Source organism: Dreissena polymorpha, chromosome 5 (assembly GCF_020536995.1).
Source record: "Dreissena polymorpha isolate Duluth1 chromosome 5, UMN_Dpol_1.0, whole genome shotgun sequence".
Lineage (NCBI taxonomy): Eukaryota > Metazoa > Mollusca > Bivalvia > Myida > Dreissenidae > Dreissena > Dreissena polymorpha.
The window spans coordinates 34039412-34055221 of NC_068359.1; the positions used below are offsets into that span (position 1 = coordinate 34039412).

The 15810-nt window shown below is 36.8% G+C and overlaps 1 protein-coding gene across 1 annotated transcript in view; it reads right to left on the reverse strand.

Moving 5' to 3' along the window:
* Nucleotides 1–15810, reverse strand: part of LOC127832450 (SRSF protein kinase 3-like) — a 51114-nt gene that overhangs the window by 17319 nt on the left and 17985 nt on the right. The window contains exons 4-9 of the mRNA XM_052357921.1: nt 13989–14097; nt 11405–11492; nt 3975–4062; nt 3277–3383; nt 2825–2987; nt 2319–2461 (exon numbers count right to left, since the gene is read on the reverse strand). Coding sequence (XP_052213881.1) covers nt 2319–2461; nt 2825–2987; nt 3277–3383; nt 3975–4062; nt 11405–11492; nt 13989–14097 — 698 coding nt within the window. The remainder of the gene's footprint in view (nt 1–2318; nt 2462–2824; nt 2988–3276; nt 3384–3974; nt 4063–11404; nt 11493–13988; nt 14098–15810) is intronic.

The following is a 15810-nucleotide window of genomic DNA, read 5'->3' on the forward strand; positions in this document are numbered from 1 at the left end:
GCACATTTTCAATTTTTTGACCCCCCGGGGCAGGGTAAAATTTAACCCCAGGGGCATAATTTGAACAAACTTGGTAGAGGACTATAATATGTCACTACATACCAAGTTTGGTAGCCCTAGACCCAATGGTTCTTGACAAGAAGATTTATAAAGTTTGCACAAAATAGGCCTTATATAAGCACATTTTCAATTTTTTGACCCCCAGGGGCAAAGTCAAATTTGACCCCAGGGGCATAATTTGAACAAATTTGAAAGAGGTTCACCACAGGAACATTCCTGAGAAATTTCATCAGAATTAGACCAGAAGTTTAGGAGAAGAAGATGTTTAAAGAAAAAGTTAACGCACGCACGCACGGACGCACACACGACGGACACAGGACCATGACATAAGTCCCGCTGGCCTTTGGCCAGTGGAGCTAAAAATAAATGGAAAAGTAAAAATAAAAATATTTCAAAGTGTAAAACATCAGAGTTAATTAATTTTAAACAAATGGATTTGATCTAATGATCAATTTGTATTTTTATTATTTTTAATCTCCTGACCTTTTTTTGGATACAGTTCCCGTAAAACAAGTAATTAAACAAGGGACAAAATTGTCACAAAACCAGGTTTTCATTGTGAAAAAAAAATCTGATAAAGGGAGAAAACTCAAACTGAACTTTTGAAATGAACAAACAAAATTAACCCCCTTTGTAAGTTTGTTTTTAAAAAAATCTATTTTTAGTCATGGCGACCTTGACATTGGAGATATTGACGTGATTCTTTCGTGCGACACACCGTCCCATGATGGTGAACAAATGTGCCAAATGATTTTAAAATCTCACAATGAATGACATAGTTATGGCCAGGACAAGCTCATTTATGGCCATTTTTGACCTTTGAACTCAAAGTGTGACCTTGACCTTGGAGATATCGACGTAATTATTTCGCGCGACACACTGTCTAATGATGGTGAACAAATGTGCCAAATGATTTTAAAATCTGACAATGAACGACATAGTTATGGCCCTGACAAGCTTGTTCCGCCCGCCCGCCAGCCCGCCCGCATTCGCCAATCTAATAACCAGTTTTTTCCTTCGGAAAACCTGGTTAAAAATGTTGGCATCACACATTTTAAATAGCATCACACAATTTACAACAACAGCAACCTCCGTTTCTATTTAAACTGTAGTATAACTTTCTTTTTTACAACAGTACTTTTAAAATGCCGTAAGATCACAAATCTTTTCTAATAAATGCCTCATTTATAAACACTATAAAATCAATTTAACCTTGCCTCGGAAGTCATTCAGATGAATATGCAAAGAAATGACAAATACTTTAAGGTTTCCATTTACTTACAAAACTTAATGACTACAAAATCAAATGCATCTTTCACCTTGTTAAGGGGGTCCAAATACACTTACAATGCTCTAGACCGGATACTGCGCAGACCCTCAATCACAATATCTTTGTCAATAATTAAAATCTTTATAAATTCTTAAGTGTTAACACAAGTAAAACTTCTAAACCCCAAATAATGCAAATGAAATTTATAGGTCAGAAGATTCCAATAAGGCAAGCCAGGCTTTTCTTGGCGTATGTAATGGTACGTTAAATGGACCCATTCCCAAAGCGAAATGCTAACAAAAATATATCCCAATTTGATTTTTTTTCCCCAATGTCCAAATTGTATTTTCTTTAATAGAAAGAAGTGAATATTAAATCTCAATTTTATTTCACCAAAGTATTTAACTATAATTCATATGATTTTGTTCTCCTAATTTGAATCATTATAAAGAGTAATATTAAATTAGTTTTTCAGTTGACTTTTCACGCATGTAAGTCCCAAACCAGAAATGGCATTTTCCCCAAAAAGGCCTACTAGCAAATTAATTCATATTGTAATTAAGCAAACACATATAAAGACAAAGGCTGACTTAGGGCCTGGGCTGCATATCCAGTCTATCGAGTGCCACACACTGAGACAGCGATTTTTTTCCCAAATGGGGAAAAGTACCCGTAAAATGCCAATGGAGAAAAAAAAGCAAAAAAAAAATGAAATTGAGAAAATCTAGTTGTGGAATCTTAAGATTGGGTATCATTGACTTCTTACTTAATTTCACAAACCCATCTTAATCTTCTTTTACATGCATTTTTGCTGAAATGTTCAATTAAAGTGCTCCTTTTTTTGTTTGCTTTCAGATTTTGAGCTTTTGGAACGATGTTTCAGATGCATATTGGAAACTTTGCAATTTTTCCTCCATTGCTTTTTACTGGTACTTTATAAAGAAGGAAAAAAATGGCTGTGAGAGGACTAGAAGGCACCATGGACTACCTTCTCCATCTCCACTTCAGAGATTTGCTGCATCTGCAGGTCCATCAGCTGCTGCTGCTTCTTTGCCTTCTTTTTCAACTTCTTCTTCTTGTTCTTTGACATCTTGGACGACTCATTGGGACGCTCCTTTGGGGCAGTGCTCACTGAAATACACGATTCAACATTACTATTAATAAGAAAATCATTCTTTAGTCATATTAATATTTCCTGATACTTGATTAATTAATTTATCTATGTCATATTTCCAATACATATTTTTCATTCAAGTTTTAAAAGTTTGCTTCTCATTAGGTGTCAGGGCTTTTTTTCTTTCTTAAAGAACTGTCATTTGTCACGATTTTCAGAAGTTCTCCAGAAGAGCGAGAATCAATTTTTCCACAATTTTGAAAACTATATTTCACAGTTTGCATCTTTAATTTTCAAGATTTTTTAATAGTTTCACTAATAGTGAGGTCGCTTAACAAAGTCAGGGATAGAAAAGCCCTGGATGTATGTTATGTATTTACCAGCTGAGCCTGGAAGCTTGTCCCCTTTCTTCTGCCATTCATATGCATCCGAAGCGAGCTTACGTACATGCGTCTCCTCCACACAGATCAAAACATTCTCTGGTTTGATGTCCGTATGAATTATGTTGCATTTTGTGTGCAAATAATGCAGCCCTTGCAAGACCTACAACAGCATTGTAAATAAAGATGAATAAACTGATAATAATAGTTTTGAAGGAACATTGTGACATACCTTAATTTTATTCGTTAGGGACATTTAAAAAATCAATATAAGTAATAAAGGGTATAAATTGACAAAAAAAAGCTGCCTGAGCATGTACGTCGCCATCTTAACTATCACGTGAGTACGTTTATACAGTTACATAAATACAAGACAACCCAACACCCAGTACTAACTACTTCAAATTCAACTAATCAATTCAGCCCAACATAAATAAGTTCACAATAATTACCTGTCTCATTATGTTCTTAACATTAGGAAGCGGTATGCCTTGATAGTTGGATCGAATTATGAATTTGAGAAGATTGTTGCCTAGGACTTCAAACACCATGCATACATCTACGAGTGCATTAAGGAAAATAATATTTGAGAAAGTACACAACTTAAAATTTTAACATCCATCACGTCTACAATCATAATGACAAACAATGTATGAATAATTGTACACTGGCAAGACTTTTCTCAAGATCAAGAATGACCAGTTGCAAACATTAGTATCTTAATTCCATCACACACAGATACAATCAATGCATTTAATTGATTCAAGAATATATATATATTTAACATCCCAGCTATAGGTAGGTTATGACAAGTAAATGAGTCTGGTTCTGGAAGATTCTTAAAGCATGTACTTTAAGTGTCGTCCCAGATTAACATGCGCAGACTGCACTGGCTTATCAGGGACAACACTGTCCACTCTTTTCGTATTTTTTGTTACAAAGGAAGTCTCTATTTAGCAAAAATCGATTTTTTGCCAAAAGTGTCGACCCTGATAAGCCTGTGGAGACAGCACAGGCTAATCTGAGTTGACACTATACACAAATGCATTAAGCCCTGTTATCCCAGAGCGAGGATCAAAGTCACTACTAAATTGGGATGATAAAACCCTTAAAATCATTTCCACAAACTTCAAAACCACTGCAAGGATACGTGTGCCATTAACACCAGATATTTTGAAGTCATCTAGTAGTTGTACAGTTCTTTCCCTGAATGGATCATTCTCATCCGCTTCTCTTACCTGAAATAGTGAAAATGTTTTCTCCATGTCATCTTAAGTATAACTTATTTGTGGAAAAAACATAAGAATACTTATCTTCAGTAATACCAATTCAATTCTTTGTTTCAGATATCTTTCTTGCTAATTTCAAGTGTTAGGTTTAGAGATCTTATCATCTTCACCAAACAGAGCTACCCATCATACCATAGCACCAACATGCCAACACAACACTCTTAAAAGGTTGCTAGCAAAATCATTATGAAAATGCTGTTTCTTTTGACAAAATCGATGCATGCATCAGAATGTTCAAGACATCTTTTTTAAATACACAATATTGTCTTATGCAAGGCCTAAAACAAATTTTTTAAGTAAAATTCATTTTAATTATTAAATACTTACCTGCTATCTCATTGCTTCTCCTTTCCAAGAGGAATTAACTTATCCGGAATTTTGACTGGGAATCCGCCACCTCAATACCGTAATATAGGCCAGATTAAACATAGTGCAATGCAACCTAGGCAAAAATCGGTAACCAACCCCCAATATTCTTTCAATATATATACAAAAATATTAATCGAATAGCGGGGTGGGAGGTGGGACTTACCGATCGCAGGTAAGTATTTAATAATTAAAATGAATTTTACTTAAAAAATGTGTTTTAATGTCATAAATACTGACCTGCTATCTCATTTCTGATTTTGCAGCTGCGGTGGGAAGGTTCATATATATTTTCCCATCACAGTAGAACCCATAAACATGGTTATCAGCTAATGATAGCAAAATCCTAAACAAGGGATATCAAGTAATCTTCGTTAAAACGGTATTAATTATGACTTCTCGGACAAAGTAATATGTCTATGTCGTAAAGAAGACACTACTGTTAGTGAAACCACAACAAGACCAAACATATACAAATTGTATTGTTGGCACTTCAGAAACGAAGATAAAAAGATGAAAAAGGTGGTCGGATTCCTCCAGAAAACAGCTTCGAGCACGTCAAAAAGTGGGGTGTGATTAATATAATGCCCACAAAACAGACAGAGCTCTTAATTCATGCGGTCAGATCCTAAAAAGGAATGCATCCTTAGATAGAGATAAGAGTAACTTTCCTTAGTCGAGGTCTAACCCCGAGAAACAGAAGCCGCAGACACATCTCCCCCTTTTTTAGGGAAATGAAGAGTGTCTTTTGAGAGCCTCGAATGAACTAACACTGCTGAGATAGAACTTCAAAGCCCCGATTGGCCATAGAAGTTTATCCTCATCTTCATGACTACCAGTTTAAGAAAAACTTGGAAACTTGAAGGTTTTTAGAAGCCATATAGAGGACTTGATATTAAGCAAGGAATCCTGGCTGACACAACAAAGTGAAGACGACATTAGATCCAACTGGAATTGGTCGTATTCAACAGAAAAAGCATGAATTTCACTTCTCCGTATGGAAAAAGCCATAATAAGATGGAAAACCGTCTTAATATTATATTGGAACTGTTAATAAGCCTGATGAAAAAGGTTCATAGGAAGCTCATTTAGCATCCCTATACATGTAACACAAGCCAAAACCGCTTAAAAAGGTAAAGGAACGAAAAACATAGTGTTGACATTCCATAGCTTGGATCAGTTCCAAAATAGGTAAGACAGCACAGAGTTGTGATGACTTACACAAAAACAAGGTATACGAAAGCATAATTTCTATCCTTTGATGGAGAAAAGAACACATTTCTTATCATCAAGAAAAAGATGAGAAAAAGGTCTATGTATCTAGCAGAGTGATTAAGGTAATAACTATGCTCTTGAATACCCAGTCAAAAAAGAATTTCCATAGAACCTTTATACAGTTCTGATGGAATTATCCATGCACAAGTAACAAGGATTGAAACTCTTAACAGAAAAACGTTCTTCTGTAGAGATAACTAAATAATGGCCAGACATGTAGTGGCACATGTTTGAATCAGTAAAATCAGATATAAGATATTTGACCAGTGAAGAAGTTTCCTGAAAATAATTGTACAAGAGACTTAAAAAGGTCGTAGAACCATAATCCTTTGGTTTATTAAGTAGATTCCATGAAATTATGGCAAAAACTCGGTTATTCCAAAAACTCACCAAGAAGGCAAGATATTTCCAGTTTATGTCAAGTGGACAAATGTATAACAATCGCACACCCTGCTGGATCGATTTCTGTGAACTGCATTATTGACGTTGTTCAGCATACCTGTATATACTGCGATCTACGATCGCATAACGCTCTTTACTAGCGTTAGATGATAAACAACGTTCTTCGATATACTTTGCATCAATTTATGTACGCCATTGCAAAATCACTGCCGCGCATGCGCAATTACATTTATTCGAACCCAACGGAAAAATAATTCGACAGAAAGAACTGCAAGACCAAACGTCCAACAGGGCGTTGAGACGACCTGGTATGAGTAAGATGATAGAGAAAATTTGATGTTCTTGCAAAGAACGAATAAGTTCCTGATTTCCAGATACAAGGAGTGATAATATGATCACCTCCGTGTCTGTAAGTAAATCACAACCGATGTGTGTTAGTTGAAACCATCACAAAGGAGACGTGAATATGTGTTGTAAATGAAAAACAGCTAAAAAGAATTTTCGCTTTTTAAGATGTTGATGTGCAGGTGATATTCATTATGATACCACATAATTGAGAAAATCAAGATACGTTGTTCTATGTGATCGTCCCTAACCTTCCCAGCTCACATCTGTATAAGATGTAAGGAAGGTTGTGGTAGAATAAACTATATTCTTGCCAAGATAATCTTCTAGTCTAGACACCACTGAATAGTGGTAAATAATGACAAAAATATGGAAATCTGTGTCATTGAATAATCCCGAGATTAATACAATTAACTTTAAAATAAAGCTGAAACGGACGTAAGAAAAGACGTCTCAGCAGAAAGACCGGTGACCGGTAAATACCAACAGGTGGCCGGAACCATTAGTCAAGGATGGGTGGGGAAAGAAATAACAGCAAGCCGAACTTTCCCACTCCCAACACACTTGAAAATTGGTAGAATAGGAAAGTGTTTAACACTTATAAGTTTTTGACCTATTTACAGTATATAACCTCTTTCTTGAACCAATAAAAGGCCCCTTTAAAATCCTGGAGAATAAAGGTCGTGAAGTCATCAATTTGCGAAGTACGGAAATATGATTGACAGTGGTACCTCCGGAATCGGAGGTGTGGTGGCAGAAAAAGGTGAAAACCCTTGGAGTAACCTTAACGGGGTTCACTCTTGCAGGTAGAATGCTTGTCAAATCTGACTTGATTAATCCATTTACTTCAAGACTCCTAACTGGGACGAATTCGAAAGGAATACGACCAGTTATAGGAAGACGGCCTGTTATGGCCAGAAGTGTAATAGAAGAAGAAGATCTTGAAGCTGAAAAGAAAAGATGAGGTCCCTCCAGATCCTTAGCATCTAAGATCTGAGTTAAATAGCTCCCAAGCCATCTACAAGACTGTAGCTGCCATGCGGTTAATCTGGTAGGCAATCCTATGTATCAGAACTCTTGTTGATTCCAGTAGCTTGAAAATATGCACTGTCATAGGGGCAATAGAAAAGCAGAAGTCGACACGAAATGTCGTCTTGCTAATCCTGCTAGTGTCACGTACTGTTTCGTGACACTGACTGCAAAGTCTGTAGCCGACAGGTAAAGGCGGTTAAAACAATTCATCCTTTGAGTCTCGAACATAAATTAATAGAGGTCAAATAATAATGTTCGACCTCAATGCTAGACTCCGAGCCCGCTTCAGCCAATCTATCTGCAAGACCAGTAGTCTGCATGTAGCCGGTTGAGATAAAAGTAGAAATAACAGATGTAGATATTTCATAATCTTCTAGTATTAGTAGTTCATAACCAGCACCAGAATAGATAGCTGGTCAGGAAAATCAACCATAGACCAAGTCAGCGGAGATGATTTGGGAAACAACGGTCGCCAGTAGAACATCAGTATTGAAAAACACAAAATGTCATGTAGAATCTTGAATTCATAAAATATTCTATTCAATACAATCATAGCCGGGGGTATACAACTAGGTAATGTAGACGATACCCGTGATACTATAAAATTGACCGATGAAAACACAGTGAAATACCAGTGATTGGTAACTGACCAGTGACTGTAGCCAGGTGAACGGACCAGTCATAATATGCCGGTGACATAACTGGTTAAAGACCGAAATATGGTGGAATCCATATGGTCTGACATCAATGTCGAGAACTGCTCGGAAAAGAAGATCGTGCCAAAAGTCCAATCCGATGGCGATGATACATCATTAAAGCAGACGACGAAGATTCATTTAATGACTAAGAAGAGGAGGAAGAATAGTCCGATGATGATAACGAAGAAGAGGTGATAAACGACTACTTATTCTGACCGATGACCAGTGACCGGTGATATGATTAGTGAATGGTGACCGATGTCTGGTGATTGGACCGGACCGGTATAATATAACTGCGTCAGATTGGAAATATCTGGTGCAGAAGAATGACCATCCACGAAGTCATCTGATAATGTAAACCGGAAAACGACGGTAGATTACCAGTATTAATAGTCATAAAGTGTCCATTGTAGTCCTAGTGGAGAAATGAACACCTAATACCGAAGCCTGAAAGTTAAACGAACTAGTGTTTTATACAAATACGGTTCGGTGACTGCAACATGTGTGGATGCCATAAAAAAACCATCACACGTGGAATGGAGACATGATATTCCGTAAAGGAATAAAATGGAGAACGTCGATATGGCCAGTAGGTTCATTAACGCCTATGTGAGAAGTTGCGACATCCCATATAACTGCGATGACGAAATATTGTTCGGCTACGCTGGAAATATTGTCTTCTACAATATTGTCTCCGTGAGCATTGATGTGATTGCTTACGAGCGTATCAACGCCGAGAACTGCTCAATGAAGGAGAGGTATGTTCGATAACTATCCTGTTGTGCTCAATGAAGAAGAGTAGTGTCCGATGTCTATCCTGTTTCCAAATGATGTCTACGTGCAGGTTGACGATGTCCTCGTTTCCTGCGATGTCGAGATCTGGATCGGCTGCGCTGTCGAGATGTGGATCGGCTGCGATCAGACCGAGATCTTCTAGAATATCGTCTCCGTGAGTGACGACGTGATCGCTTACGAGCCCCGCGACGATGAGAACTGCTCGACGAAGAAGAGCATGTCCGATGTCTACTCCTTTATGAAGACGATGCATTCGACGACAAATAGGAGGAAGAAGAATAATCTGATGATAAAGACCGAGTTCTTCTTCTTGACCGGTGACTGGTGTTATCGTTGGCAGGCCTAACTGATGACTGTTGACCGGTGACCGGACGGGTGATCAATGACCGGACCGGTGACATGACCGGACTGGTGACATGACCGGTGACCGGCCGGTCATATCATGTCCGGACCAGTGACCGGCCGGTCATATCGTGAAGGGATGACCGGCCAGTCAGACGTCGATCAATGCAGAGTCAAAGGTCCGTGATCAACGTCCCCGGTGACATACCGGTCATATCATGACCAGTGTTGTCACCGGATAATGACCGTATGGCGGATGTCAAATGGTCCGGCATTGGTCGATGTCCTTAACCAATGCCATCGGGAAAATACCTGCTGACGGGTGTCGCCATATGGACTGATGTTGACCAACTGTCTAAGAGACTTTGCATAGTACGGTCACCATCGTGCCCGATACCCGGTGACTGATGCTGCAACTTGTCATCCATGGTCTGCGAAGTCACCGGGTATTTATCCACTCTTGTTTCTGCGACCATCATGTAGTCGATTATATGACAAACAAGAGTTAAACATATTCAACCATAAACTGGTCACAGACCAGATTATCATACGGCACATAAAATCATTATTTGACCATAATGAAAATTATAATAATACTGCTGTAGATCATAAATTAAACAAAAGTTTAATTCAAAAAAGATGAAAAATAAAATGACCATCAATTAGATTGTCATACGGAACGTTAAAATCATTATTGCACACAATGGCAAATGATAAACAATCTGTCAATGAATGAGAAGAACACGCTTTGCACGATCTCGTAACACATTAGAAGAACATGCTTTGCACGTTCTAGCAATGTATTAGAACAGCACATTTTGAACATGGTCGTTCGCGCCTGAAAACACCCAGCATGGTAGAAATAAACCATTGTTCGATAAAAGCAAGCATGGCTTACCTTTACAAATGAAACAAAAATCCATTAAATCCACATAAATTAATCCGAATGAGAAATAAAAAGATAAATAACACAATTTATCTATTCAAAACCCCAATCAACCAAGTGAAATAAATAAAAAAACAAATTTCAATTCAGAGCCGTAAAAGACGCGTATACACCTAGTCGATCTGGAAAGAATATTGAGGGTTGGTTACCGATTTTTGCCTAGGTTGCATTGCACTATCGGGGGACAAAAATTCCACTCGTCCGCTTGTATTGACGAGTGAAATCTTGAAAGGACGAGTGAATTTCCCTAAAGCTCTCGTCCTACAGGACGAGTGAAAAAAGCTGATGTTAAAATATGTATTTTCTGATCAGTAAGACTCTTTTTCATTAAATAAAATCATTTTCTTAAAGCATATTTATTCCGAAAGTAGAACACGAATGAACCGGAAATACAAATTGTAAATTTTATACAGCAGGTGCGCGTTATTATGCGAGACGGTGTCCCGAGTAAATATTGGCTTTTTGGTGTAAACTTTGAGCGCCCAGGATGACAGAGAACCATCCGACTGCATCACTGTAAGAATTGATTTTTAAACCCCAAAGTACGGTTTTAAACCAGTCTGAATTTCGTCTAAAAAAATGTCTGACATATGAGCGTTCTTTAAAGGGGGTGGGTGGGGGGCGATATTCAAACGTCCGAAATGGAAAGCACGCGAGCATTAGAAAAAAGGAAAAATATTTGTCTTAATTTATTTTGTGTTCCTCATAAATAAAGTAACTTATTTCACTGCTTAACATTTCTTTTATGATCAGCTGGCATGAATAACTGAGTAAGCAGCACTTTAGCAGTGATAAAGGAAATTGTATTAGTCATATCAGCCCTTTGAAATCTTTGTTTCACACATATTTGAAGGACTAGTGCATGTGTTTGCAGGACGAGTGAAAATTTTAAAGCACTCGTCCTGCAGGAAATTTTTTTGTCCCCTGACTATGTTTAATCTGGCCTATATTACGGTAGTGAGGTGGCGGATTCCCAGTTAAAATTCCGGATTAGTTAATTCCCCTTGGAAAGGAGAAGCAATGAGATAACAGGTCAGTATTTATGACATTAAAACAAGTAAACATACAATCACTTCAAACTGCTACTTACACATCTAAGCAACTTGATTTCATCAATGGCAGTTTCCGTGTAGTGCTGAGCACTCTTGACCACTTTCATGGCCACAAACCTCTTGGCCCTAAAAGCGGAGCAAATATGGTTTGTTTAACTTTCTCATGGCAATTTTGCTATTACTATTACATGAGCCTCATTCTGAGTAAATTGGGTTTAATGCATGTGCGTATAGTGTCATCAGCCCAGATCAGCCTGTGCAATTCGCAATGAGGGAAGACCCTTTCCACTTTGATGGAATTTTTTGTTTAAAAGAAGTGTTTCCAAACTAAAATCTTGTTAGACAAAGTGTTGTCCGTGATTAGCCTGTGTGGACTGCACAGGCTAATATGGAACGTTAACACACATGCATTTAGACCCATTTTCCGAGAGCACAACTAAAATCTTTTAACACCTGAGAGTACTTGATTGATTTCAGAAATATAAATCATGGGTCATTTATTCCACATCTGTAACAAGAAAAGAACTCATTTTGTCACAATGCTTCTCTAAATATTAATAAATACCTTTTTTGGATTATATTAAGGTCCAACATTTTAATTTGTTAAAATCAAATGTATGGATTCAAATTTAACCATTTACCACATAGATACCTATTTGACACATGTGTAGTCCCTTAGAAAGTTAAATTTAACAAGCATATTCGTTGATATCCCCCACCAATATGCTTCTGGACACAAAATGTTATATTTGACACACAAAAAAGCATTTTTTCAAGATACAAAGGACCATAACTCCGTTATTAACAGATGGTGTACAATGCCATTTGGCGTGCATTATCCTTTTATCTATATATATACTCATACCAAGTTTCAATGAAATCCGCAAAAGCACTTCCAAGATATGGCTCCGGACGGACGGAAAGACAAACGGACGGACAATGCCAAAACAATATCCCTTCGCCTATGGCGGGGGATAATTAAATACACCTCTTACTTAATTCAAGTTTTAAAGGCTTCATTTCCAATCCTTGGTTACTGATGAGCAGCAAAAAGCATAAAACCTGAACAGACTGCGAGTTACTCGCAGGCTGTTCTGGTTTTAAGCTGGTTGCAAAAGCCATTGTCACTTTGCTTCTTATGGGGCAAACGGTTAATGCATTTAATCATCAAGCATCCCAAAGAAGATCTTTTCAGTAAATTCTATTTAATTATTGACATACAGATATGCTCAGAATAATGAACATAAAAAAAATAATGCACAATTACAAATACTAAAATATGTGATCTTCAAACACTCAAACTTTTTCTCCATGGGTATTAAAACAAAACAGTATGAAAATGTTTCATTACAAAGCATCATTACTTCTTTCTTCCATTTAAATTGTTCCTATAAATGTTCGCACATAACTGTATGAAAGTACAGCTTGATTATCCAGATATTGCTTCAGTAAATAAAATAGGATAAAAAGCAGATGCCTTCTATAAACTTCCCTGATCTGTATAGTAAACAAACTGGTGCATATTATAAAATGGAAATGACTTGCTGAGAAGTGTTTTCAGTAGCACCTCCTGACAAACTTAATGGAATCTATTTACATATCTAAACATAACAGCAACGCCATGCAAGTTATCATTATTCAAACAATTTACCATGCTGCTTAAAAAATTCAAGCATTTTGTTTTTGAGACTGTACATTGTAATATAAAGAAGTTTTCACAAATGTGAATTTTAGCAAAATTTCAGGGTAAAAATATAATGGCAGTAATGATCTCTTTCAATTCTGAACATCAGACAATTGAACATCAACAAGATCAAAATCAACTGCAATGAACAGGACTCACTCTTCTTCTGCACTGGATATTGAAATGAACATCAGTTAGACATACACAAAAATATTTACAACTTTTGTGCAAGGGCTAAAATACCAAACCACTGCATTTTCTATGGACTCCTGATCTACTTTTCATTCCTTGGTCGTAGCTTGAGAAAATGAACTTTATCATCTAATGATCTTATCAAGCTCAGACACTGGCTGACAAAAATTGTTAACCATCACTTTTTTACATTGCTAACCATCACTATTTTACATTGGTAATTATCACCATTTTAAATAATTGCTAACCATGGCTGATTGACATTGCTAACCATCACCATTTTACACACTATGCTAACTATCAATATTTTAAATTGCTAATTATCACTATTTCACATTGTTAACCATCACTATTTCCTCTTGCAAATAACCACCATTTTACATTTAACTACCACTATTTTACATTGTTAACCGATGGCTTTTTTTGAAGGGCCTGGCCTTCCATTTTGGGAAAAAATCGACATATCTGAGAAAGGGGAAAAAATTACCAAAGTAAGCTTCAAATTTTTACAAAATTGCAGCATTTTAAGAAATTCTCCTTTGAGATGGGGCCTTTCTCTTGGGGGAAGGGACCTATATAAGGCCCTTGCTAAAGAGGGAAAAAAGCCCTTTTTTTCTTGCATTGCATTTACATTTCAATTACATTGCCTTGAATTACATTGCTAACCATTATTATTTTAAATTGTTCACCACCATTGTACAGACATTTGAATTCCTGATGACACTGAACTATATTAATGTACATACTGGAGGTCCCAGCAGAGCCAAACAGTAGAAAAGTGCCCCCAGCCAAGTTTGCGGACCACATGGTATCTGTTGTTGAACAAGTCACCGATCTTCACCGGGTGATAACCACCTGAAAATTCACAATACAAGTATGTAAGTCAATGGCACAGGGATGTGCTTGGTGCTAGTGTGTCATGTCTCCTCTGGAAATTCCTGTTTGAATGTAAGCAGGAATATGGTCAGTGTCGATTGTAATTATTAATTGGGTGATTGAGACACATGGAATCTAGATGCTGTTGCATCATAGTCAACATTAAGAATCAATGATTCTGAATAAAGCATTTACTAATCCATGCAACATATGCTTCTCTCATTAAAAGTCAGCAAGTAAACAAGAGATGTGTTCGTCGGAAACACAATGCCCACTATTGCGCCGCTTTGAAAAAAAAATTGTTTTGTTTTTTTGACCTTTGACCTTGAAGGATGACCTTGACCTTGAACTTCCACCACTCAAAATGTGCAGCTTCATGAGAACGCCGCTTTGAATTTTTTTTTATATTTTTTTTGACATTTGACATTGAAGGATGACCTTGACCTTGAACTTCCACCACTCAAAATGTGCAGCTTCATGAGAATGCCGCTTTGAATTTGTTTTTTTGTTGTTGTTTTTTACCTTTGACCTTGAAGGATGACCTTGTCCTTGAACTTCCACCACTCAAAATGTGCAGCTTCATGAGATACACATGCATGCCAAATATCAAGTTGCTATCTTCAATATTGAAAAAGTTATGGCCAATGTTAAAGTTTTTTTTGCTATCTTCAATATTGAAAAAGTTATGGCCAATGTTAAAGTTTTTTTCGGACGGACGGACAGACTGACATACACACATACTAACTGACGGACAGTTCAACTGCTATATGCCACCCTACCGAGGGCATAAAAATTGTACATTTCTTTTTTATATAATATACATGTATGTTCATTTCTCAATAGGTGACTCAGGGAGTTTTTTTGTCCAATTAGGACAAGCACTGGTACAATACTGATTGGGAAAAAGTAAAGGGAAAATAACCTCTGAAAATTGGGAAATTTTGCTTCGTGCAATCTTCAGATTGGGAATAATGTGTCTTCCTAATTGCTTGTAATAAATTGTGCAAACCAATTAAAATCTTCATTTACATGCATTTTGACTTGAAATGTTCAATTTCAGTGCTCATTTTATTTGGTCACTAGCAGATAACGTACCTTTTGAACAAAATTGACATTTCAGTGTTCTTTTTCACCGTTTTGGGAACGGGGCCGGGTCCCTTTGGATTGGGAAAATTCACGGCGTTATTACTAAAATTGGGAAATTAGTGTTGTTGCTGTTTTGCTACAAAAATGCAGCAAAATTGAGGATACAAATGTGTCCAGTATTCTATTTACTAAGGTTGAACTTATATGGATGGGAGATGAACAAAATATTGGGAATATTTCAGACGGAATTAGGAAATTTTGAAGCTTGTCCCTAATTGGAAGGACTTTTTACGGGTACTTATAAAGAAGGAAAAAAATCGTGAAGACCACAACTTTCTTCATACTTACATAATGCATTTTAAAATGTATGGAAGTTTGCGCACAGAACTTACTTATAACAAATTCAACATGGATATGTCCTATAATACACATTGTACAGAATACCAAAAAATGTTTGTTATTAAAAATATGATATTGCATTTGAAAACAACAAACATTTTAATGATGTTTCAATAAGGCAGCAAAGTTAATTTATTTAAATGGAATTTTATTTGTTGTTTATTTAATTCTAACAAAGAGCTACAAGTTGTTTGGCAGCTGTTTCAG